This window comes from Lepidochelys kempii, chromosome 10, assembly GCF_965140265.1.
Source record: "Lepidochelys kempii isolate rLepKem1 chromosome 10, rLepKem1.hap2, whole genome shotgun sequence".
Classification (NCBI taxonomy): domain Eukaryota; kingdom Metazoa; phylum Chordata; order Testudines; family Cheloniidae; genus Lepidochelys; species Lepidochelys kempii.
Window position 1 is genome coordinate 31062515 of NC_133265.1, and position 26384 is coordinate 31088898.

At 43.4% G+C, this 26384-nt stretch overlaps 1 protein-coding gene across 9 annotated transcripts in view; it reads left to right on the forward strand.

Moving 5' to 3' along the window:
• The first annotated feature begins 14282 nt into the window (after positions 1-14282).
• Positions 14283-26384, forward strand: part of GSG1L (GSG1 like) — a 138904-nt gene continuing 126802 nt past the window's right edge. For 2 of the 9 annotated variants that reach the window (XM_073362641.1, XM_073362639.1), the window contains exon 1: positions 14283-15026. In XM_073362641.1, the coding sequence (XP_073218742.1) occupies positions 14726-15026 (301 nt within the window). In that variant the 5' untranslated portion in view covers positions 14283-14725. The remainder of the gene's footprint in view (positions 15027-26384) is intronic. The other 7 variants (XM_073362635.1, XM_073362634.1, XM_073362640.1 and 4 more) reach the window with 6 other exon arrangements.

Below are 26384 nucleotides of genomic sequence, written 5' to 3' on the forward strand. Positions count from 1 at the left end.
GTACCTACTGAGTCTATGGACCATGTGTCAGTACCAGTCTTTCAGAAACAACCTTGGCACTGGGTGCCTTGGTACCTACAGCCTTAGCACTGAGTGCCTGAATACTGAAATTCCCAATAGCTACTACCTTCAGACTCATCATCTCTGAACTGTGTTCCTTGATACCCTGTACCTTAGCACTGGCTATCTTAATACCCAAAGCGTACATGATACCAAGTAATTTAAACTGTGGGCCCAGTATCAGAGTCATCTCTGCATGAGAAATTGAGAATGGTATTGCCCTTAGTCCAAGCCACCAGCTTCTGAGGGCTTCTCTACAGAACAAAGTTAGGTCAGCTTAACTACATTGCTCAGGGCTGTGAAAAAATCCATGTCCTGGGTGATGTGATTAAGCCTACCTACGCCCCGGTGTAGACACTGCTACGTCACCAGGAGAATTCTTCTGGTGACCTAGTTACTGCCTCTCCGAGAGGTGGATTTACTACAGTGAATGAAGGACCTCTTCCATTGCTGTAGTGTCTACATTACAGCAGCAGTGCAAACTTTTTATTTCCAAGATGACACCCTGTGGAGCCGGCCTTTTTTAGTAGCCATCACATCAGCTCAAAGGGTAGGGCAGATTCAGGCCCTCATGGCAGGATCCCCGTACAGTGTTTCATAAGGACAGGATCACTCTCAGGCCTCATCCCGATGTCCTGCCCAAAGTTGTTTTAAAATGCCATGCAAACCAATTTATCTATCTCCCAGTTTTCTTCCCCCAGCCTTAGGGGGAGCTAAACTTCACACACTTGATGTAGTAAGGACCCTGTCTTTTTACACCGACATGACCAAACCATTCAGAACATCCCCAGACTGTCTGTGGACTTCGCAGAGATGGTGAAGGGTAAGGCAATATCCTCAGAGCTTGTCTAAGCAGGTCTCCAACAGTATAAGGACGTGTTACAAGTTAGCCAGGGTACACGCACCTAGCCACGCAATAACAGAGCTCATGCCACTAGCACTCAGGCAGCCTCTGCTGCCTGTTTGAAGATAGCACCTCTTTCTGAAAGCGGCCGGACAGTGACGCAGAGCTCAGTCCACACCTTTGAGTCACTATTCTTTGGTAGAGGCTTCTAGATCAGATACCAACTTTGGTAGGGCTGTCCTGCATTGTTTAAGAAGGACTTCTGCTACCAACCTCCAAGCAAACAGGTACCTGGCAATTTGTTAACTACCAAGAGTGGAATCTGTGTAGACTATCACTTGAAGAAGCAAGCATGGTAACTTATCTTACAGTAACTTTTGAGATGTGTTGTCCACATGGATTCCAGGTTCCACCTTCCTTTCCTGCTGTTATGGAGTCCCACTCCTCTGGGATTTTGGATTGGCAAAGGAATAGAGGGATGGTTGGGCCCGTTCCACCCTTTATGCCATCAGGTGGGAGGGGGCATGGGGGGAGGTGTGGGAGGACATCTATGGTGCAGGCATGGCCCCAACAGACTCTGCTGGCAAAAAGAATCTGAACTTCTATGTGTGAGCTGAACGCATGCCAAGAGTGTGAGGACAACACACCTTAAAGAACCACAGTTACTGTAAGGTAAATAGCTATTTTTTCCTATGAATATGATTTTCATAGTCAACAGAGACCTTCAGGGTATGCATTCTGTGGTGTTATTTTAATTAGTTCTTAATACAAAATTACAACTTTTTTGGCAGATGTTAAAAACACATAATTAAAAAATCTGTTGGTAAAAATGCTAAAGCCTATTTTTAACCAGAAAAGTAATTGGTTAAATCTTTGATAGTCAAAGATTGTGTGATTTTTTGGATGTTTTTAACTATTTTTTTCTCTTCCAAACTTGCTAAGTTAAAAATAACACATTTTCAGTGTGTTTTATCTACCTTGTAGTATAATGTTGTCCCAAAATTGGAAATATATTTTAAAAAGTGCTAACTCTCTGAAAAAAATATTGATACCATTATTCTTAATAGCTTGCTTTTTCAATTCATTCCTTTCTTGTTTGGTTGTTTTTTTGTTTTTGTTTTTGTTTATTGCAGTTTATTGTTAGTCCACAAGTTGTCACCCAAGTGCCATCAAAAATGAATGAATAAATAAAAAGATAGAAGTCAGTCATGTTTTCAACATCATTTGGCTCAGACAGTGGTGTAACAGAAATGGCAATTGCCTGCAATATCCCAGACAAACCTGACTGAATTAAACTTAATTCAATCAGGTTTAACTTAAGTATCTTAGGAGTTTGCTGTATTAAAAATGCAATGTTTATGTATTATTGTGGGCTTGTATGTAATGTCTCTAGGGAGGAAACCTGACTAATGGACACCTTGGGAAGTGCTATGAGCATCAAAGGACTGTTTGAAACAATGTGAATTTTTGAAGTTAAATGGGTTTCCCAGGCAATCTCTCGGGGGAGGTGTATGCAGATATAACTAGTGCTTAATTTGTGCCAGGGCTTGCCAAGGCTGAGCCCCGGCACCTCTGGGTGTGCTGAATAACTTATGAATGTAAAAAAAAAAAAAAATTACTTGAGCCCCCGCACTCATTTCTTGAGTCCCAGCATATTTTTCATTACAAATTAAGCACTGAATATAACCCTTCCAATTATGCAAAAATTCAGCCTTTTGAAGCTTTGCCCTGAGGAGGGGACCTGCGTCTGCTGATCACCTGTTATCTGAAGACAAAATCAGAGGCCCAACTGTTCAAAAGAGTGAGTCTCAGATTCATTGGGGGTGCTTGTTTTGAGCCAATGTGGTTATGAATTTGTAACCACAGAATAACTCCTTGGTGGAGTTTGAAGGACTGACTCCTACCAGAGCCCTTGTAGGAGTTGGGGGAAGTGGGGGGGGGGAAAGATGATCTCCGGTAAATTTATTTGCATGCGTGCAGGTTCCTTTATTGTTTTTAGTATGTTTTCTCTGTTATTCATTTACCTAAAGAATAAATGTGCTTGCTTAGCAAGAGCTGGGTGGTAACTTAATGTGGGCAATTATGCTGTTTATAGCTTCCGAGGAAGGAAGACAAAGCAGGCCTGCTGAGGAAGTCTGACTTGCCGGGGAATTCACAGTGTAGGCAGGGAACTGTGCAGCCTGGAAATACCCCAGTTAGGAGTGGGGAGAGAGACATGTCTCCACCCAAGAGAGGTGATGGTTGGGGAGTCAGAAGCAGAAGACTTGAGTGCACTTGGTGAACCATAGAGGAGGAACACAGGGGCAGTTGCCCTAGATTGTGACAAATGGGTTCCCCCAACTGAGAATTTAAAAGGCAGAGGAGCAGCTCATTTGTTGGCAGAACAAGGAAGAGAGCAAACTTGCTACCAGCAGCTCCAGAGGAGACAAGCTGAGGGAAGGCAGAATCTCTCCCTAAACAACTGCCCAAAGACTGGAAGGAACTATGGGTAAGCAGCATTATAATTCGTGTAAGTAAATAAGGCTGGCCAGAGCTGGCTTTTCCCCTTTTCCTGTCTAGCCCTCTATGCTTTCTAGCTCTGGGGCTTACAAATCTATAGGTGGAGGAGTAAACAAACCTTATGTACTGGAATGGGTAAAAACCCCATACACTGGGGGAATAGGGAAGTAAAATCTCATTTCAGGGTTGGGGTAGAAAAATCCTAATTCTGGGGGAGGGGTAAAGCCTATTTTTTTTCAGGGGGCAGGGGGGGAATTGAAAACCCTATGCCAGGGAAGTGGAGCAATGAAAAAAATCCCTATTTCAGGGGGAAAGAGAAGGAAAAACCCTATTTTGGCAGGGAGGAATAAAATAAAACTCTATGTGAAGGGAAGATGAGTAAAGAAAACTATTTTGGGGGTAAAATAACCCTCTTTTGGAGGGAAGTCTAAAAAATTTCTCTATTTTGGGGGTCAAAATGGGGGAAAGTATTTGGGAGGAGGTGTAAAAAAATCCCTATTGCAGGGAGGAAGTAGAACCCTGCCTTATTTCTACAGGGAAGTGTTTAAAAAAAACCCATCTGAGGACTGAGGGATTACCATTTCAAATTAATTCTAAAAATGAAAACGGAATGTTTTGAATATACTTTAACAACACTGCTAAAATGAAAAGTCTGCTACAAACTTAACCGTGGAGTTGCTCCAGCTATGGCATAATAACCATCTCCTTCATCAGTAGCCACACTGCTAAAGTTTGAGCTTCCACTAATGCATGTTTCTGGCCAGCATGCATGTTAACATGTGCGCTGCCCTCTCAATGGAGAAGATGCCAGTGATGGCAGAGACAGCAGTCCTGAGAGCTCCCATTCAACCAGAACCATTGGACTAGGACTCCTGGAATTTTCTGGGACAAGGCATGGTCAATAGGGAAACAAATTCCCAGCAAATGGAGGATTAAGTAAATGATGGAGTCTACTTACTTAGCTGTAACATCCCCATACAAGGAGAGGTGCTCAGCTTACCTCATGGCTGCCCAGTCCGAGCTGCCTGGCCTCACACAGCTAGAAGGAAACATGCATAAAGGGCACAGAAAGGTCAGTCTTCAGGGAGGCAGATACTCCAAAAGAGTAGACAAAATAGGTTTCCAAAACATAATGCTGAGGGCACCTGGTTTGGCAAGTGTGAGAGAACAAGTCACTCATCCAAATTCTGGTCCAATGGACTCTAGCTATGTAACCATTCTCTCTCTCTCCCCCCACCCCATGCTTTTCATCACTTGTTCCTTGGTGTTACTGACCCATGCTCATGTTGCACACCGTGCCTTTAATGGGGCTCAGCTTGGCAGGGATGCAGAGCAGGACCAGCCCTTGATGCTCCTCGTGCTGCTAACACAATCTAATGGTTCATCAGATTTTTTTTTTTAGCCCAATGATGAGCTACTGAGGACCCCATAAGACATGATGAGGTGGATACTGCTGGGACAGCCCTACAGGAACATGCAGAATTGCTGTCTGCTAGTGGAGGTCTCCAAAGAATAAACATGGACTTGACTGGCTTAATTCTGAGTTTTAACAAACTTTCCATTCCCTTCTAGTTGGCCTCCCTCTTTTTGGATGTAGTGGAGTGTGATGTGGGATCTGAAGGGGTGCTTGAGTGTGTTTGGTGTCTGCCTCTGACACATGTTTGAAGCTTAGAGAGGCTGTAGGGGACCAGAGAATTAACAGCAAAAGTTGCTCTTGACAAAGTGGCAAGCCCCTTTCAGTGGCTGTCTCCTCACTTATCCACCTCTTCCCCTTCCAGCCGAGGTGCTGGGCTATGCCTAAAGGAGCCAATGCCATTGGTGCATTATTGGTGATTTTGTTGTCTGTAGCTAGTGGCCTCCACTGGGTTCCTTGTCGCCCAGTACCTTTGCTTGGAGAGGCTATTTTCTGATTTCTAGGAGCTGGCCACGTTGGCTAGAGTGTGCTCCAGTGACATCACACTAAAGCACAGGTGAGTCCTGGGCACAATGACATGACATTGCGATGGCCACCCACCCCAGGGACTTGGTTCAATGACCACTTCTATCCACTGTATTTCCTTGTCACCATCATCAGCTTTAGGGTTGCATATCCTTCCTTCTGGCTGCTGTCATTTCAATTCTGAAAGTTGGGCCCTGTGTGCCCCAGTGGAGTTTTGTCTTGCATGTATTTTCTCTAACACCTTGAAATCAGGGAGCTGAATGAGCTGGTGCCCACTTCTCTACTTGCCTTCTCCTTGTGTTGGAGGATGGACAGCGTGCCTGGAACTGTGTTAGTTGGAATTTTGGGACTGTTGTGCCATGTTTGCATTATTTTTCCAGAGGTCTAGAGTCTCTCTTGGAGAGAGAGTGATCAATGTTTATTAACATAACTTACAATTAATAAAATATGTCTCATGGAGGAATTGTAGAAGCTTTAGAATAGCTTAGATGCACTTGTTTAATATTTTTCTGTGTTTTCTCTGTATTTTATTTAAAGTCTTGGGTTCTTGAGCTTTTTCTTTAAGACAGGCTGCTTTGTGAATTATCCCTTTGTTTCGTGTAGAAACATGACTTTTGGTTGTATAATATAATTACTAGCATGATTAGATGACCTAACCTAATCATGACAATGAAAATTAGAAGTTCCCCAGGTTTCTACATCTCTAAAATGACAGCATCAAGAGACCAGCAGAATGCCAGTCAGTGTGAAAGTGATAGACATTGATATATGGTGAACTCAGCCAGGGTTCCTTAAAAATATCTTTTGATTATGGGAGCCACAGAAGTTGTCCAACTCAATGCAGATTAGAAGGGCTGAATTTTCAGAAAGCAGGTGCTCTGCATTTTCTGAAAACCAGGCTCATTTATGTCCCAAAATTTGGGCAGGCTATGATTAAGGTACCAAATATCACTAGTGATTATGAAAATCTTGGCCAATGGATATTTGCAAACAATGCAAGAACGTTCTCTCTGGCATTTTCTTAGGTTTTTTTTTTTTTTACAATAAACAGCTTTAGAAACTCAAAAGTCATAAAATGCTGAACCTAAAGCACAGCTGGCCAAAAATCAGGATGGTTTTACCCTGAAATTTATCTTTTTCGTAATGAAAGTCAGCTTCGCTTAATCACGGGGACTTTCTGTAGTGTATGTTGGGATTAATTGAAAAGAAGGAAATTGGTTCTCTGTTTTTTCTCACGCTGGAACACATCAACCATTCCTCTCTGTATAATCCCAGTTTATCAGATTTGAAAATGCATAAAAATGGAAAGATCATACATGTGTTACAGAAAGCAGTTCAGATATCAGGATTAAGTTGTATTTATGTGGCATTATCTGTAGTAGTAAAGTAGAAGCTTTCGGAATGCTACGGGGAAGTACAATTTCTATCACGGCTATAGTATCTTTAAATAGCTCCTTGGCAGCAATTGCTTCTCTATAGACTGGTAGTCCAATGATATTAAAAGTGGATATTAATACAAAAATTGTCTGAGAAACTAATTGACTTTTTTTTTTTTTAGGTCTACATATAGAAATGCAGTAAGCCATTTCTGCTCTTCTTTACACCTGTGTACTTCAGATTTGCTGTAGTATAAAGAAGAGCAAAATTTGGCCCAGATTGTTTGAAATATTGTTGCACGAAATGGCAGCACCCTCAGGCAAGATGCGGGGAAAGTTCTTATGTTGGGTACCCGAGGCATGGGGATGGGTGTTGAGGGTGGACTAATATGGGAACATTCAATGCTTTTATAACGGTCTACCATACTTTAACACTTTTCCTTACTCAGGTTTTGTGGCTCCACCCTCACTTGGATCTCCTCCTCTCTCTCCAGTTGGTTTTAGTGTTTCATTAGATGGATCATTCTCCATCCAACTTTCCCTGGGGCCCCACAGAATGCACATCACTGGCCCCCTTCTTTTCTCTGTCTGCCCCGCATCGCTAGGCAATCTTATTTGCTTGCACAACCTCAACTAGATATTTTGAGTCAATGTAAAATTCTCTCTGTACTTGGGACATGGCTCCCTCCAACCAAACCTGCATCTGCATTTACCTCCTTGTGTATGTTCAGCCATCCCCTTAACACAGCATTTGCAAAACTGAGCTCTTGATCTTTTCCCCATAAACCTTCTCTCTTTCCCCTTTATCACAATGGAACCCACCACAACTTACATAGGCCTGTAATTGGACATGATCTCTGACTCTCCTCTCGCTCCAGATCCACATATCTGGACAGTTCTAAAATCTTGCAACCTCTTCCCACAAAAAAATTCTAAATATCCAGGGATTTATAACCTGAATGTCCCTCACAAAAAGGAAGAGCCACACCACAGCTACACAGTCATCGGTACATGAAAAGACCTTTGCAAATCATGGGGAGGTAAGAGACAAAATTTAAAGGTGAGAATTCTCTCAGCTTTGAATTTGATCAATGTGGCCCCAGGATTACAGAGACAAATGGCAAGAGCAGTTGCATGGATAGTGGCTTGATGGGGAGTGGTGGTTCGGTCTGTACTTTGTGTGAACAGGTATGGGTTTCAGTCTCATTAAATTTCTCAGATGATATGACAATTGTTTCACCTTTAAGTTTCATCTATCTATGTATCCCCATTACGATAGACAGGTTTACACATGTGGGTGAGGTGGAGGGACCTTTTAAAACCCCAACATGGAAAAGTCTTACTTCTGCTGCCCCCCACTTCCCCTATATAAGGGTTTTTTATACTCCTCCCTGATACAGGGTATTTTTTATTCAACTTCCCAAAATAGGGTTTTTTGATCCTCCCCTGACATAAGAGGATTTTTATTCCCCCATGTAATAGGCCTTCTTAAACCCCAACTCCTGAGAAATGTGAGGTTTATTACTATATCTTGAAACACATTTAAAAAAAAAACCAAAAACTCAGTTTTTAAAAAAATCCCTCCACCTCCCTCCCCCGTCTCGTTTGTGTGTGCATATACGCATACACACAAGAATTCCATTTTCCCTTAGCTGAAAAGAGTTATGAGCAAAATTGACTGGGAGGAAAAATCTAAACAAAACAATGGGAAAGATCATTTGAAGTCATTTCAGAAAACTTTAATAGATGCAAAAAACAAAAAACCCAATTGTCCGATAATGAAAGAAGATGGTTACTTTAAAACTGTATTGGTTAAGAAGGAGTGAAGACAGAAAGGAGACTAAAGAGAAGCAAAAGGTGTCTGACATATCTATAAACAGTAGGGTTAGGACAACAAAAGACTATATTAGGAACAAATCAAATCCTAGTAATAGTGTCAGTTCCTTACAAGAGAGAAATGGTAAAATTGTCAATAATGATGCAGAAAAAAACAGAAGAGTTAAATATATATTTAAGTTCTGTATTTGAAAAGAAATCTGATGGTGTATTCATATCTTGAAGTATAATTACTATTTCAACAGTAGTTAAGGAGAATGTTAAATATCAACTGCTGGCACTAAATATTTTTAAATCTGCAGGACTGGATAATTGGCATTCACAAATTTAAAAAAAAGAGAGTTGACCAAGGAACTCTGAACCACTGATGTTGATATTTAATACATTTTTGAAATACTGGAGAAGTACTAGAAAAAACCCACTAATCTTGGGCCAAGATTTTAAAAGCATAAACAGGATGACCTGGATAATTATAGGCCAGTGAGGATGTCATCAATCCTGGGCCAAGTCATGAAATGGCTGATATGGGATGCAATCAGTAAAGAAAGGTAGCATAATTAATATGAATCAACATTGTTTTATGAATAGATTTGAAAATAGATCTGGTAAAATTGTCAAAGGTATCTAAGGGGTAGATTTTTAAAGGTATTTATGCACCTTAAGATGTCTAGTGGGATTTTCTAAAGTGCCTAGGCATCCACCAATGGGAATTAGGTACCTTAGTCCAGATCCATAAAAGTAGTCAGGTGCCTAAGCACTAGTTTTAGGCTCCACTGTGATCCATGCATGGTTGCTGCTTAATCCTAAGCATGCTCAGCACCTAAGTTTTTGCAGTAAAAGTTCCAGATGTGCCTAAGGTTCTGTCTCTGGGCACCTGCACTGCAGCCTCATTCTAAGCATCCAGGATCCTATCTGCTGTCCAAGTCTCAGAGTACAATCTAGCCTAGTGAGCAGCGGTGTGATCCCACCCTGCAGCCTTGGGTGCCTTACGATGCCTTGCTGAAAGAGTTCGCACCTTGGCCACTCACAAAGCCTTCCAGCATGCAAACCACACCCTGAGTGAGAGAGAGAGAGAAACTGCAGCCTGCCAGCCATAAGTGGGTTGCAGTCTGGCTTTCACAAGCCTTGGTTATACTGCAGGGTGACCACAACACACCTACAGTCTTAGATTCCCCCGAGAAATATATGTCCTGTAGTACCCAGCCTTGTCCCAGACAATACAAGTTTGGGATTTCTTTAATAGCAATAATATGCACACAAATTGCCACCCCTAATGTTTCCCAGACACTTCAATTTAAACACACTGGATTAGATAAAACAAAGTGTATTAACTACAAAGAGAGATTAAGTGAACACAAGAATGAAATACAAAAGTCAGAAATGGTTACAAGAAAAATAAAGATAAAATGCAACTGATGCCTAGATTAACACACTATTATACATTCAAAGCAAAGTTTTCTCAGCACATGCTTTCAGCAGTCTTACTGACCCAACTTCTTAGGTCAGGACCCCTTCTCCAAGTATCCAACAAATGCTTCCTTTGTCTTGTTGCTTCAGGTGCCGTGAATGCAATGGGCTAGGAGAGAGGAAGGGGAACCCTTGGGGTGTTTGTCCCTCCTTGCTATAGTGTCAATCCCCCTCTTGAAAAACATTTTCAGCTGAGTACCTAGAGACTAGGGGGAAAGATGTTCCCTGCTGCTTCCCCCACTCCCCCTCACCTGTTTGGGTGTTCCTTGTTTCCATTCCTGATTGATGATTCTATTTACTGCTTAAATGCAAATTAAGGCAAGCACATATTCCTTTGCTTAGGACAGACCTGTTTGCCAACCTCCATTTGGAATATGTGTGAACACCATACATTGGAATCTTATGACTTCATATTAAATGTTGCCATACTGTAATGGCATCAGCACCTGCCTCTTGTGCATGCCCCCTTTTCTCTGGCCGATAGTGCCTGCAAACAGTTCTTTTCATTGAGGGGGGGAACCCACCTCTAGTGGATGGCCCCCTTTCTCTTGGTTAGGTATGAGCCTGCTTTTGGTGTTTTGTTCTTTCAACAGGGTGGCACCCACCTCTTGCAAGTGCCTCCCTCCCTATGGCTGGAGGTTCTCTTGGCTGGTCTTCAGCAGCTCAGCCCGCCAGCTAAGCCACAAACGCTGTCCCTCTTTCTGGGGTATACAGTCCTGACTTCTTATCACAGCCCTGGTATGGGGCCATAGCTCTAAGGCTTCTCCCAAAGGCACTTGTCTTCTTCAACCACTCAACTGGGGCCTATCTTGGTACCCTCAACTGGTGACCTTTTCAGCATCCCTCCCTATGCTCAGTCTACTACCAGAGTAGCAGGGCCCATCTCAGTACCCTCATCTGGTCTGGGCAGGTTTTATACTCAGTCCCCTGGCTCAGCCTGCCCACACTATCCTTTTGACAGCTCTGCTGCTATTCTATCCAGTCAGACAGCCAGGCCCCCAGTCTTTGGCAGCCTCTGCTGGGCTCAGTTCTGTCTGGTGAGCTCTCTGCAGTAACCTATCCGCTGGCCATCCAGCCACCTGGTCCTCCCTTATCAAGCTTTACACAGGAACTGAAGGCTCGGCTCTGCTGCTTGCCTTTTATCTGGCCCTTCTGGCCCCTTATTGGTCACTCCAGCAGCCCCTCTGATTGGCCACTCTTCTAAAGCCACTCTAGGCTGCCTGGAGGACTTCTTGCTGTTCTATTCTGAGACAGTGTGATGCAGGGCCAAGAAGCCTCCAGCAGGAGGCCTCTGGACCTAGTCCACCCTGCCACACACACACATTTTATCAGGATGATACTGACCAGCAAATTTTAAGTTTTTAGATGATATCATACAAGGCACACTTTGTACAAAGATTATTTCAAGAGTGGGTAGAGTGTGAATACAGGGGTACATTCTGTCACATGGGGTTATATGCAATTCCCTCTGGGAAGCTGCTTGTCACATCATGTTCATCTTACATGATAGGTGAGCTTCAAAGATACATTCTCAAATTACCTCTATTTATTGTAGGGTTGTTTACAAGCTAAAAGCACTTTATACATCACCTAAGATCCAACCCATCAGTTCATACAAATTCCTTAACTTGTTGTTCTGTACTTTTCCTTATCTCTTTGTTATTACATTCTAAATCAGTTGGGTGAAGAGGGACATCCCAGCATGTGCTAGGACCTACACATTATTCATGTATCTTGTTTTTGACAGGCTTCCTATTTTCTAACGCCAAAGCTGACTTTGGGTTTGCAAAGTGTTGTGGAATACTGACATGGGTGAACAGAATTGTGGAAAAAGCATAATACATTCAGTTAACATAACTTCCTAGCATGACATATATGATGTATATCATTAATACCATGAGCATAATACCTATTAAGATGATGAAAAGGAGTACTTGTGGCACCTTAGAGACTAACCAATTTATTTGAGCATGAGCTTTCGTGAGCTACAGCTCACTTCATCGGATGCATACCGTGGAAACTGCAGCAGACTTTATATATACACAGAGAATATGAAACAATACCTCCTCCCACCCCACTGTCCTGCTGGTAATAGCTTATCTAAAGTGATCATCAGGTGGGCCATTTCCAGCACAAATCCAGGTTTTCTCACCCTCCACCCCCCCACACAAATTCACTCTCCTGCTGGTGATAGCCCATCCAAAGTGACAACTCTTTACACAATGTGCATGATAATCAAGTTGGGCTATTTCCTGCACAAATCCAGGTTTTCTCACATCCCCCCAACCCCCATACACACACAAACTCACTCTCCTGCTGGTAATAGCTCATCCAAACTGACCACTCTCCAAGTTTAAATCCAAGTTAAACCAGAACATCTGGGGGGAGGGGGGGTAGGAAAAAACAAGAGGAAACAGGCTACCTTGCATAATGGCTTAGCCACTCCCAGTCTCTATTTAAGCCTAAATTAATAGTATCCAATTTGCAAATGAATTCCAATTCAGCAGTTTCTCACTGGAGTCTGGATTTGAAGTTTTTTTGTTTTAAGATAGCGACCTTCGTGTCTGTGATTGCGTGACCAGAGAGATTGAAGTGTTCTCCGACTGGTTTATGAATGTTATAATTCTTGACATCTGATTTGTGTCCATTTATTCTTTTACGTAGAGACTGTCCAGTTTGACCAATGTACATGGCAGAGGGGCATTGCTGGCACATGATGGCATATATCACATTGGTGGATGTGCAGGTGAATACTATACCTAACACATATGAAGTGGCTAACAGCTCCATTGTCCTGCATCAGTAGTGTTTGAACCTCCAGGACAGACAACCTGTTAGTGAGTTACAGCACTAATTTCATTAACTTCATTTAACTTTCATTAACTAATTTCATGGCAGGTGAAGGCTCTTATCCTAGGAGTGCGGGGAAAGAGACACTAGAGTTAGGTGCGAGGTCTGGGAGGTCGTTGAGGGGAGCCTAGCCTGGCTTTCTCTCCATTCCCTCCATAAATTGGGGAAACTCCTGTCCTATTTGGTGTCCACAGGGGGCAGAGGCCATAGGAACCATGTGCTGAGTCTATTGGAATGGTCACAGGGAGCCCAGAACAGCTTTGTTCCACCCCCAGCCTGCTACAGCTGCTCCTGGAGCCCCTAGGTGTGTCCAGCTACAGTGTTTGCTGCTGCTGCTTCTCTGGTGGTGGCATTGCCTCAGCTTTAGAATGCTTACGTTCAGACACTATTTTGGTATGGTCCCCACATTTCTCTATGGAACATAAGGCGCAGTAGTGAAATGGATAGAGTCAGTCAAAACTTTTCCAAACAAAAGAGTTTTGTCAAATTTGTGATGTCGTACAAGTTGCATAACACTTATTGGGTATGTCCCTAAAGCGCTTCCAGAGGTTCCCTAAAAAGATCAGAGCCCCAGAGGTTTGTGCAACTTCTGCTGTTCAAAAAGTTATGCTTATCTGATAAGGGCACAAAAACAATATCATGTGACTAAGGTGACCAACCACACAGCTGGATTTGGAATTCTGTATATCAAATTCTCACAACAGTGCTCATTGAGACAGTTTACAAGCAGGCTGAGCATTCACTGAATAATTCTGAATAAAAGATTGTATACTGATCAGAGACGCAGTAAACAGGTGGACAATGATGGTCAATACATCATTCCTTGTGAATATGGTCTTTTTAAGGAGTTCCTCTTATCAGCTGGCAGGCAAGAGGCAGACACAAAGGTGCAAAGATCACAGTTTGTTTTAAGTGAATTCTCTCCATCCATAGAAAGTGGAATTATCCTACAGATAATTTCCTGAGACACACCTGTATGTGCTATATCTGGAAATAAGTCTGTAACAGTGGCCTCCATTTGCTATTGTGGGATTATTTTTTTCCTACTAATTATGGCATTTTAGTAATTAATCACCTTTGGGCCTAATTTTCCTTTCACATAGGTGTAAATCGAGAGTAGCTTGGCTGAAGTCAGAGGAATTACACCACGTAACATAACAGGAGGATCAGCTCCCTGACTTGTTCCTTACTCAAGACACCATAAAAAGTCTGTAATCATACTGAATTCCCCCTTCCTCTGGGGAAGCTTCCTCATGCACAGCTTCTGAAAATGGGCTCCTTAGCCTTGAATAATTGTTAATTTGAATATAAAATGAGGCTTCCTCCCCCGCCTCCTCTGTAACGTTCAGCTGTCAGCATGATGCAGTAACAGCCGAGATTCACAAATGACTTTGATGGCATGCAGAAGCAGCCCCTGCTGTCTGTCTCCTGCTTGATTTTGGAGTCAAGTACAATGTAGTCCCACAGCCTGCAGGTGTCTCCCCCTGGAGAAGGCTGCATAGCTGCTCGGCATCATGTGTGTTACGCTAGCAGATGTTCAGTTGCTCTTCATGCTGCCTCTGAGACAGACCTTCTCTGAGCCTTTCAGTACTCTTAGCCACGACACACACCACAATACAGCTACATTTCTGCTGGCTGCAGCTGCTCTTGTAACACACCAAGACGGGATTTCAAATAAAGAGGAAAATGGGAGGATGGCTGCAGCATTTCCTTCACTGTTTCAGCAACAGATTGGAAGAAGCCGAGAGTTTCTGTGACTGGAAAACCACATTCTGAATTGTGACGGGCTTTGAACTTCCAAGCCCCCAAACCCCACATTTGATTTCTTTTCTCTGCAGGAGGGGGTGGGTTACCATGAAGACAAACCGAAGATGCAGAGCCCTCCTAGCAGTGAGTCTGAACCTGATGGCTCTCCTCTTCTCCACCACAGCCTTTATCACAACCCACTGGTGTGAAGGGACTCAGAGGGTCCCCAAGCCAAACTGTGGGAAAGACAAGAAGACAAATTGCCTCAACTACAGTGGGAATGAGACGGCCAATGAGACAAACCAGAATGTGGTGCACTATAGCTGGGAGACGGGGGATGACCGCTTTCTCTTCCGGTATTTCCACACTGGGATCTGGTACTCCTGTGAGGAAAATATCAATGCTGCTGGTAAGTGGCAATACTATTTCCTTTCAGCTTGCATTGTTTTCTATTTGATTCAGCAGCTTAACGAATAATTAGAGGAGCTATTTGGAACTGTAAACTCTCAGCAGATGAAAGCCTGAGAATTTTAGCAATTCATTGTTCCAAACAGGACAGAGGGGAAACAACCTGTTCATAGCGAGGAGGAGACTTTGCTTGTTTGTCTGTTAATCAGGCAGTGAGGGTGTGCTGAGAGATCAGCTGAACCTCAGACAAATATGTGCTAGCAAGCCCTGGTTCTGCTGCTTGCTTGCTTCCAGAGGCCAGTCAGTGCTTTCCTTTCATGAGTCACTCCACATATCATACAAAAGACAAGGTCTTGGTAGTAGCTGCAGAGATTCTGGGGTTCAGTTACCCAATCCCAAGCATCCCCTTAAATATCCTGAAAACACTGTCCTGGATTTCAGGGGGAGGGTGAAGCTCATGGTTCCACTCAGACAATAGCCCCAATCGTGTGTTTCTAGTAACACTTATTGTGACATGACCCTTAGGTCATGTCACAAGCTAACCAAAGTCTAGCGGAGGAAATGCTGGTGAAAGCACAGGACTGAGTGACAGGAGATCGTTTCCATTCCCAGCTTGGTCACTGATTCCTTGTGCCGCCTTGGGCAAAACACCAGTTTGTGCTTCAGTTTCTTTGACTGTAAAATGGGAGTAATGGTATTTTCCAACCTCACCAGTAAAAGACTCCTGGATGGAAGGTGTTATAGACAAGCAAACAGGGCTGGATGAAGGCACTATAGGCCCATACCTATGGCCCTTGCTCCCCAAGCTGTGCAATGATGCCAGAATCTAAGCTTTAATTTTGAAAAATTGTTTTCTAGTCCATGTGGTTGCAAAACAAAGCTTGAAAATGTGGCCCAGGTGTCCCCGAGGCAATGATGGCTGCAGTGAGCCTCCAGCAGAGGCAGGAGCAGCAGCCGCTACCGCCAGGGAGGAAGCTGCCTGGCCCTACACTCTCAATGAAAGCAGGTGTGTTGCTCCCATCACTTCTGGGAGAGATGGAGAGGCTACTGATTCAGCATCCTCTGGGGTGGTGTCTGGGGGAGCTGCCTGTAGGAGTGTGCCTAACCCCAGATCTCCTTAATCTAGCCCTGAGTGCAAAATGATGACTCAAAGCAAAATGGAAAAGGATTCGTCAGACCCGAAAGGGTAGAATTCCATACAGAGCTAAAGCAAGGATTCTTTGGGCAGGATTTAGGGTTTAGGGGCTGTAGTAAAACAGGTCAAATAGTCTATAAATTGGAGCTGTCTTGGCTGGGAGCTTGATTACATCACGAGGTCTGCACTATCCCAAAGCACTGGGTTGCTTGCTTACTGGATGGCCAGGACAGGACGTGTTGCTTTCTAAGGTGGTACTTTAAGAATCAGTAAGCCATTAAAGCTCATTCAACAGAAGGGTAAACTTGGGCCATCTTGCTCAGGTGAGGGAAGGAATGTGCATGGGACTCCTGATTTGGGATCATCCTCTCAGACCTGCTTGGAGTGGAATGAAGGCAAATGCTGGATCATAAAAATGTACGGAAAAATAAAACATTACGAAAAAAGGGCATTTTTCTCACTGATTTTGAAAGAAGAGCAGGACTTAGCTAGAGCCCGGTGGCACTCAGACCAGAACCAGGGCCAATCAAGCTCCTCTGAGTTTGTTACAGGCTATTCCAGTTTTCCTAGCCAGGCTCAGTCCACTACTGTTTATACCCCAGATTTCCTGGGTATCTCTTCACCATGTGAATTCAGTCCAGTTTACACATTGAGGTAAGTCAGCAGTAGAAGGAAAGCCTGTATATGCCCTTCATTAAGAGCTGTGCTCAGGAGACAAAGCCATGCTGGAGTGGATAAGCTAAGGCTACCTCCACAGCCGTCAGGCACAGGACAGGCCTAGCGCAGCCTTGGGCACTAGGCTGGCCTGACCAACTTGAAAGTGCTCGACAGTAAGGCAGGCTCATTGTGGTCAGGGCCATGTAGACACCAGCTTGTAACGGGAAGCATCTATGGAGGGGGAGGCGGGGGGGGAAGTGGGGGGGGTACATGTTTACTTTGTGCTGCAGCTGTGAGAAGCACCGTGCAGGGCAATCACAGGCCGTCTGCCTCTGAGTGCATTACCCAGAGCACAGCCCCCGGCTCCCCACCAGAGCCCCAGCATTCCTTGCCACCTTCCCATGCTCCAAATAACCAGAGCACTGTCTATAACATGCTCCACACAGCCACAGGACTAACTAACTACGCAGAATGACTTAGGTGGTGTATTGCAGTGCCTCGCTTTTAGGGGCCCAGACTTCCTACACAATGCATAGGGAGAGCTAGGCACCTAGGAAAGGGACTCGCAAAAGCCAGAATGCTGAGCAGAGAGCGGTATAAGCTAGTCAATAGCAGATACCAAGTGGAGGGAGGTGGCCTAAGCTGTGCCCCTCAAAAGGACTGAGATGACCAAGTGCTGGCTGGAGGCTGGCACCTTTCTTCATTTGTGATTCTCAGCCATGAACCCTCCCTTGACTCAGGTGCCTAAGGCACTTCTTGCAAGAACGGCAGCAGCTGATGCCAAACTCTGCACAAAACAAGCGTGGGGGGCGGCTATCGCCCTTATAACACTTAGACTAGTGATTTGAATGTGGGTGTCCCACCGCTCTGGTGAGTCCCTGAACCTTTGGAGTAAAGAATCATCCTTACTCCCTCGCTCTCGGAACAAATGCAGATTTAATTATTTCATACCCAGTGGAACAGCTTCAACTGGAGAAATGGACAAACTCACACCAGACTGTCCCATAGACCAGGGTGAAGGCACTCATGTAAGGGCTAAGAACCCCAAGTTCAAACCCCTTCTTCATACCCTGCAGGGGGGGGAATTGCCAGGTGTCCAACGCTCTGTAACCACAGGGCCAGAACTAGTAAGGAAGGATGCCTTCGGTGTACTCACACACTCCATATAGCCACCACCCTGTTGATAGCACCCTCCATACAACCGTAGCACTGTTAATAACATACTCTGTATAGCCCACAAGGTTGTCAATAGCAAACTCGGTATAATCACAGGGTGGTCAATAACACATTGTATAGCCCATATCTCTGTCAATAACACATTCCATGTAGCCACCGTCGAGTCAATAGCACACTCTGTAAAGTCACAGAACTGTTAATTAAATATTCCTTACAGCCCCGGTTCAGTCAATAGCACAGTTCATATAGCCACAGTGTGGGCAATAACACAGGCTGTCACTTCCATCTCCTACACCTACCAACAAGCATAACCATGACACTTGTGCTGCTACAGCAAATTAAACTGTGGTGTGTGTTTAATTTTCTAGTTTTGTTTAAACAGGGTTGGTTCCCTTAGTGGGTTTAGGCTGGGCTGGGTTGGAGGCTCCAACGCTACCCTCATACACGTCATGGCCCTAGGGACACAAGACATTCCTTTCCCGGCTTGCCCTGGAGATTTGATCTCTTCCTTTCTGTTGGGAACCAATTGTGGTGATGGCATAAAGAGCCACAGGGGAGGGCAGCACATTGCTGCAAGATAGTAGCAGTGTAAATCGGGCTTAATTTTGTCAACTTGCGAAGATGCCAGTTAGATTTTACAGCTGAAATCTGACAAACCAGATTTGCCAAATTAATATGTGTTGTATTGGAATGGAATTTAAGGATTAACCCTTTTTATTGAGTCTAGGAAACATTAATTTACTAATTCTAAAGTAAAGTTTTTTTCAGGTCTACTTCTAGCTCAGACAGTGTTTCTCAAATCAGTACACTTGGTATTCTTAATCAATCCACAGTTTATTAATTTATCCGGAACTACATCCATACACCATAAACAGGTCTTCAATCAGCTGTAGACACAATCAATTTTCTAGGTCTGTACTGAACACAAAAACACAGTCTTGGAAGCGATTGTCATAGACTAGGGTCAAGGGTCAGCAGTTATGCCAAGGAACAAAGCAAACTACCAAGATTTCTTATTACATATGAGATCAATAATAATCACTTTGTCAGCATTTCTAATACATTTTTTATACTAGAGGTCCCTCACTAATGTGCACGGATGTCTTAAGGCACTTCTAAGAGTATGGTCCCTGCTATTTGAATGGTATGGACTAAAAGGAACAAGTTTAAAATATCAAAAGCAATTGATTATAGTTATTGTATTAAATTTCTCTTAGGCCAATTTGCTGGACATACAAAGTAGAAGTGCTAATAGCATTAGTTAAAATCCAGAATATGATTATTTGAGGTCTCTCTACAGAGTGCAGACTCAACAAACTAACCTTCAGTTATTTATATTACAGAATAGAAGGAGAAATACAATCTTTGAAATTTAATCTCACCACTTCTTACCCCGTTAAGCATGAAATAGGGGAGAATCCTTTCCTCATGGCTGATCCAAACATCATTCTCCTGTCTGGATTTTGCAGCTTATTTGTGGGTTCAGTCATCCCTGCTCCATCCTGTGATTCTGGCCTAGGGGAGAGGCTGTCTTCAGGGGTTCAGCAAGCTCTAGGGTCCCACAAGATGATCCAAGTTGAGATACTGTTTCAGGGTCCATTGGAGGAAGGCAATCCCCTTATTTTGTATTGGACACTGGCCAGCTAGGTATTCAGATTTCAGCTCTCTCAATTTCTCTGAAACTTCCCTTGGTATTCAGTAGAGGGTGTTGGTATATAACACATTCTTTCAGTCCTATCCTTATTGTAGGATTTTTATATTGGATTCATTTCAAGGATTGTTTTTCAATATTAGCCAGGACTATTAATTGGAATTCCCCAAGCTATACCCTCAGTGGGTGCTTAGACCATTCCTTTTCCCTTCTTGTGCCATGCAATCCCTGTCACTTCTAGAGTGCAACAATTTATGAAGAAAACAAACAACATCCTTTATAGTTCCTCTAACCCTAGTGGGCAGAGTCTTTACATTCTTTTCACTTCACATCTTCTGGGGCTTATCATGAGGTTGGAGACTTTATACTGTCAGAATAAGACAGGTTAGTCACAGAGAGATGTGCGTCTGAGTCATAAGGCAAACAAATGCATAGCTTGAGGTGAAGGCAATGTGGATTGGATTTCTTGCAGGAACAGGTCGTTTGTTCCAGTTGACCTTCAGTTTTCTGGGTCTCATAACTAGTTATTTCTAGAGGGTTTAAACTTACGTTTGTACACACATCACTGGTTCGTAATACTTTGTAGCAAGCCAGTAGAATGGGAATTATGTCCTCATGCAAATCATGGGAAGTTCCCTTTAACAGTAACTTGAAGACTTTGTTAACCATTGGAGCTTTCCTTTCCTGGTAATTGTGTATTTTACTTTAGCTTAATTAATGCTCCCCAGATAAGCTGTCCCACCTGTTGGGACAGGCTTATTGACTCTCATAGTCTTTAGCTCCAAGAGGAAGATAAAGGTTTGTGCAAAGTATGCCAATTCCCTTTTTTTGTGTGTGAGAATTTGTCTGGCCCTCTTCTCGCAGAATTTGTCTTCCATTATAAAATATTCTGTTAATAGTTTTTTTTCCCAGAAATCTACAGTAGGAATCATTGCCTGAGTCCACAAATTAAAGAACGGTTATTTTGTTTTGTTTTTTGCTATACAGAGCAAGAATACGAGTAACTTCCTCATTTCCGACTTGAATCTTTTTTTAACAGGCCAACTCCCTTATCTTTAAGTCCGGTTTGAGTCCTATCTCTCGTATATTTTAAAATTTCTTTCAGAGTGGTTTTCCAAAAATGTATTACACATGATATGGGAATGCTGAATTGTATGAAAAAGGGCCTGGCTGTTTTGCATTTCAAACTGTTATGTTTTATATAGGAATGGAGAAACATGCTGTAAACTAAATAGTACTGACCTTGCACTATTTGGTTAGTAGCAAAAGTGTGATTGGTGGTAATCTTAGTTAACAAATAATTAACTGGGCTGAGTAAGAACTACAGCTGTTAACATATTTTCAAGGTATATGTTAATGGCTATATACACTTTACAATGGTGTGGGATGCAACAGGAAATCATACATCTTTCTAGGGGGAAGAAGAGAGACTATTTAGGTTTGGGGGGAATCCCTGTCCCCCTCATTTCTCCTGCTCACATGCACTGACTTCTGTGACTTTGGAAACAATTAAGCTCAGGGCTGGCAAAGAGGGGAAGAGGGGGACAATTGTACCAGGGCCCTGAGTTCAGGGGGCCCTCAAAACATCTGTAACTGGAGTGAAATGGGAAGATGTGGGTCATGTTTGCTGGGGTCCCACACCTTCCCATGTCTCTTAATGAGACTGCCTAAGCTCTTAATTTCAAACTGGACTTTTTGAGAATTCAGACACTTCTGACAAAAATTTAACACTCCTGCTTAAACAAAACCTCTGGTGCAATCTTAACGTTGGTAAAGCTATAACTCCACCAAAAATTAGCATGACAGTTCTCTCTTTTATCTTGTTATAAGATGACATCAAGAGATCTTGGGTAACAGGATCCAAATTTGTACCCTACCACGGTCATCTGATACCGGGCCCTGGAAAATCTGCTCCATGACGGAGAGAGCTGCTGTCGTCCTAGCAGCTCTCTCTGAAACATCGTGTTGTCTGTCTCCTGTGGAGAAACCTTCTCATCGTGTCAGCTGCACTCCTTGGCCTGTCGTCATATGGAATCTTAGGTGGCGTGCTGGCAATGTGCTGGGTAATATTCACTCCATGCATCTCAAGAAGTGGTTTTTTTACCCATGAAAGCTTATGCCCAAATAATCTGTTAGTCTTTAAGGTGCCACCAGACTTCTTGTTGTTTTTGTGGATACAGACTAAAATGGCTACCGCCTGATACTTGACTGCTAGGATAGTGAACCTGACCTACTGTCATACCCTCAGTCAGAGTAACAGGCACACGCCCTGGCCCTGGGGTCTGGTTGCAGTTACATTCAGTGGCTGGGGTCCCTCCATCATAAGAATGTCATGGATGCTCTCACAGTCACTCTCACAGTTCTAGTCCCCATCTCAGAGGGGAGCATATGTTAGACAAGCCCGGTGCTGGTTCTGCATAGTCACAGGTGCGCTCAGGTGCTCCCTGGGTCTATCTTCCCTCTTCCTGCTCCAGGCATAGGCAAACGTACGAGGCTAACCTATTGCACGGGACTCCACACCACATGACTCTATTAAAAATCTATAACTAGGAACTGTACTAGGTGGGCTTCTGAGGAAGTGTGAGTTTTTGGCACGTTTGAATTAGTCATGATCTGAGATCAATCTGCGGAGGAGTTTGCTCAGCAAAATGCTGTGTGAAAGATGCTTACAACAGGAGGGCTTCACTGTAGAAAAGGCAGTTGCCATGGCATGACTATCTGAGTCAGCACCGGCAGGATCTAGCGTTCTCTGCTATACTGGCCGACCGGAGCACGTACAGCACGGCCTCTTTGCCCAGCTACCCACCATTTCAGCCAAAAAGATGCTTCAGCATATGTATAAAATATGGATTTTACCTTCGTAAAATCTGCTGTGGCTGCGAACTGTCCACACACATTCACAAAATAAACGTAGGTCAAGGAAATCCAAAGCTCTGTGCTGTAAGGAAGTGGGATGCTGCTAGAGTTGGCAGAAAAAAGCAAATCATAAACAAAAGGGGCCACAGAAATTCTGAGTTAAAGCAACCCCCAATGGGAGGGAGACTGTGAGCTGTTTCAGGAGATAAATAAATCAGAAGTAAAAAAGCCTGCAACTGCTTGTGAATGGACAGAAGCTAAAAATGGCAGCTGATGTTGGGCGTGAAAACAATTGTATTAGTTGTACCTTTTTTAACAAACTATTTTGAAATATGTTATTAGTAGGGTTGGTTTGGAATGTTCCATCAGAATGATTTTTCCAGTGAAAAGTGCAGTTTCTGCGAAATGCAGCTTTCTGTTGGGAAAAATCAGAATGAAATATTTCAGTTTGGGCCAAGTCGATCCAAACTGGAATGGTTTGTTTTTGAAATGACCCAGATTGATTCAGCTAGAATCAGTTAAACAAAATTAAACTTTATTATCCTACTGTGTGGCGTATTGTCTTATGGGTAAGGCAACCAGACAGCAAGTGTGAAAAATCGGGACTGAGGGTGGTGGTGGGGGGTATAGGTGCCTATTTAAGAGAAAGCCCTGACTATGAAATCGGGACACCAGGTCACCCTACTTATGGGTGGTGTATTTCCAGCCCCCATTCTCTCTTATGGGCTAGGCTCCAGAGGGACTACATCTCTGATAAGGCAATGCTCTGATTTCACTGCGACCAAGTTGAGTGGTGCATAATGGGGGTATGCTCCCCATACGAGCCCAGCAAGTGCTGAGTTAGGCCAGATGGGCCCAATCAGCTAATTAGGCTGCAAGCAGGGGAGATTTAGAATGGAGACAGCTAATTAAGGACAGGCTCACCTGTGCAAGAAGAGGCATGGCCGGTATAAACCCAGGTAGCTGCTCCCAGGGAGTAGGGCTGCTGCTCGGAAAGGCTGTAGTCACTCCCTGAGTGGAGGGAGTTAGAGGCTTGCAAAACCAGAGCGGGGGCAAACCAGACATGTAGGAAAAAGCCCAGGGAAACAGTAAGAGGTAGGAGTACACAGGGACTGTGGCTGCTTGTTATAGGGTCCCTGGGTTGGAACCCATTATAAAGAGGGGGCCTGAGTTCCCCTACCAGCCATTGGGCAGTGGCCGGGGTATTGGAGGTGCCAGACAGACAACAGGTCTGAAAAGCCTCTGAATTCCCTGGAAGTGGAGGACTTTAATGACCTGCCTGGAAAGCCAAGCGACAGAGAGGAAGATGCAGACCCAGGAGTGATCATGGCGGCAGAGTGAGACAAGATTGGGGGGACAACGTTGGAGGGGGAGCGCAAGCTGGCAGAGCTAATACTAAGGATGGCCAGCAGAGCCAATACTAAGGATGGACCCTGTGACAGGCTATATATGAGCTGGGGTGCATTTTGGAGCTGTAGTCCAGGCCGGGGGCCTGGCCCTTTGGGTAGAATGGTGATATCAGGCTCTCCCATAAGAAAATGCAGTTTAATGTTGAAATGACTCCATATGAAGCATTTTAGGTTATTCTGACAAACTGAAAGGAATGTCAAATTGTTTTGTTGTTTGGATCAAAAATATCTAAAGGAAATGTTTCAGCATTCCCAAATCAAATTGCCATTCCACAGAAAACTTCAAAATATTGCAGTGTCAGAATTTCCTGCGGGATGGAAATTCTGCATTCACGCAGCTCTAATTATTACCTAGAAAAAAACAATTGTTTTGCATTTGCTCAGACAACACCAAGTTATTGTATGAGCTATCTCAAAGCCCAGTTTCACTGGAAAATGTACAAGGTGGGATTTTTCTGAAGCACTCGATGTTGGTCTAATTCTGTTCCCATTGAAACTAATGGGAATTTTATCATTGACTTCAATGGGATCAGAGTTAGGCCAACACTGAGTATTTCTGCAAATTCCACCCATAGTTTATGGGATGACATGTATATACTGTTGAAGAGAGTGCTGAAGCCCTGTCCAGTCAAGGACCAAGCTTTGAATTACATAGCTTCTCCAGTGGGGAGAGAGGGCAAATTAATAGTACATTCTGGAGCAGTGCTACTCAAAGTGGTGGTCCGCGGACACAAGCCGGACATCGGCTGCCGGTCTGCGTGCACATTAGAAAAAAAAATTGCGGGTCCCCCCCATCAGATAGCTGGAGAAGCACTGGACTAGAGAATGGTTGGAGAGACTTATTCGGGATATGATTCTTTAGTCAGCCTTAAACAAAACTAACAGATATTGTCACAATGCTATGATAAAATGACAGCAAAGATTGTGACTTCCTCTATATGCTGTGATAGCTGCTGTGAATCAGGAATTGCATAAGTTCCTGTATCTACAACTGATAATAATATTTTCCAGGTTGTGTGGGGGCTCAAAGTTTTACTGTAAATACGACACTGGCGTGCATTATTCCCTGAATCCAGAAATCTGGCAACCTTTACTATGCCTTTTTCAGAGAGTCTCTAAAATTTCTTTTAGGCTTTCCAGTGCTCCTGAGGTTTCTCAACAGGCCAAGATTCAACAGTGTGTAGTTTATAAGGCATTTGGTAGGTGGATAAGTACACAATGTCGAGAGAGATGAAAGAGGCAGCAATATCTAACCTAATATTAGTAATAGGAGACTGTTACCCACATACGCTTGTCAGATGGCCCAACAGGACAAGGTTTCCCGACAACACTTCATGTAATTGCTTCTTGAAACAGCTAGCTCTAGAGCACGAAGAGGAGAGGTTATTTGTGACTTAACTCCTGTGTGTTACTTCAGGCTAATTTAAAAGTGACAAACCTAACAATGACCACAATATAATTAGGTTAAACATCCACGAGGCAGGTAGGATACCAAAAAGTGACACAGATTGCTTTAGAAAAAGATTTCAATAAAATGAGAAGGTTAGATGCTAAGGCTCTAAAGCTAAAAGTAAAGGAAAGAAAATCCCTAGAGAGGGCTTGGATGCTACTAAGGAAAACCTATAATAGAATCTCAGAGGACACACAGACTACTGAACAGAAAGGGAAGCAGGAAGGCAAAGAGTAAACCATGTTTTCTACATGACAGGTTCAAGAAGCTATTTGAGCCAAACCGAAATCCTTGAAAACTTGGAAATCTAAGCCTCTGAAGCCAATAAACAGGATAATAAATTACAGCAGACATTAAGTAAGAAGGCGATAAGAAGGGCCAAAATGGAGTTTGAAGAGCAAATAGCTAAGGGAATAAAAACAAACAAGGGATTCTTTAAATATAGCAGAATCATAAAGTCTGCAAAAGAAGTGGTGGGCTTGCTAGATCATCAAGGGTTAAAGTCAGCAATTAAAGAAGATAAGGACATTGGTGAGAAGCTAAATGATTTCTTTGCCTCAGTCCACTGTTAGGAAGAGTCCTACCTGGGATTGGACTTTCTGGTAAAGATGAGGTGCTCTCAGAGATGGAGGTGTCTGAAAAAGGTCCTGGAGCAAACTGATTGTTTAAATTGCAATAAATCACAATAAGTCACTAGGCCCAGGTGATGCATCCAAGAATTCTGAAGGAGCTTAAGTAGGCAGTGACTGAGTTGCAAACAAACATTTCCAAACTCTCACTAAAAACTGCTACTGTTCCAAAGGACTGGAGGGTGGAAAATATTGTACCCAGGTTTTAAAAAGGCTGTAGAGGAGATCTGGAGAATTACAGACCAGTCAGCCTTACATCTGTACCTGGTAAATTGGTTGAAACAATATTTAAAAATAGAATAACAAAACACCAGGAAGATCATGTTCTGCCAGGGTCTAACCAGCATGGTTTCTGCAGAGGAAAACTGTGTCTCACTAATCTCTTAGAATTCTTTG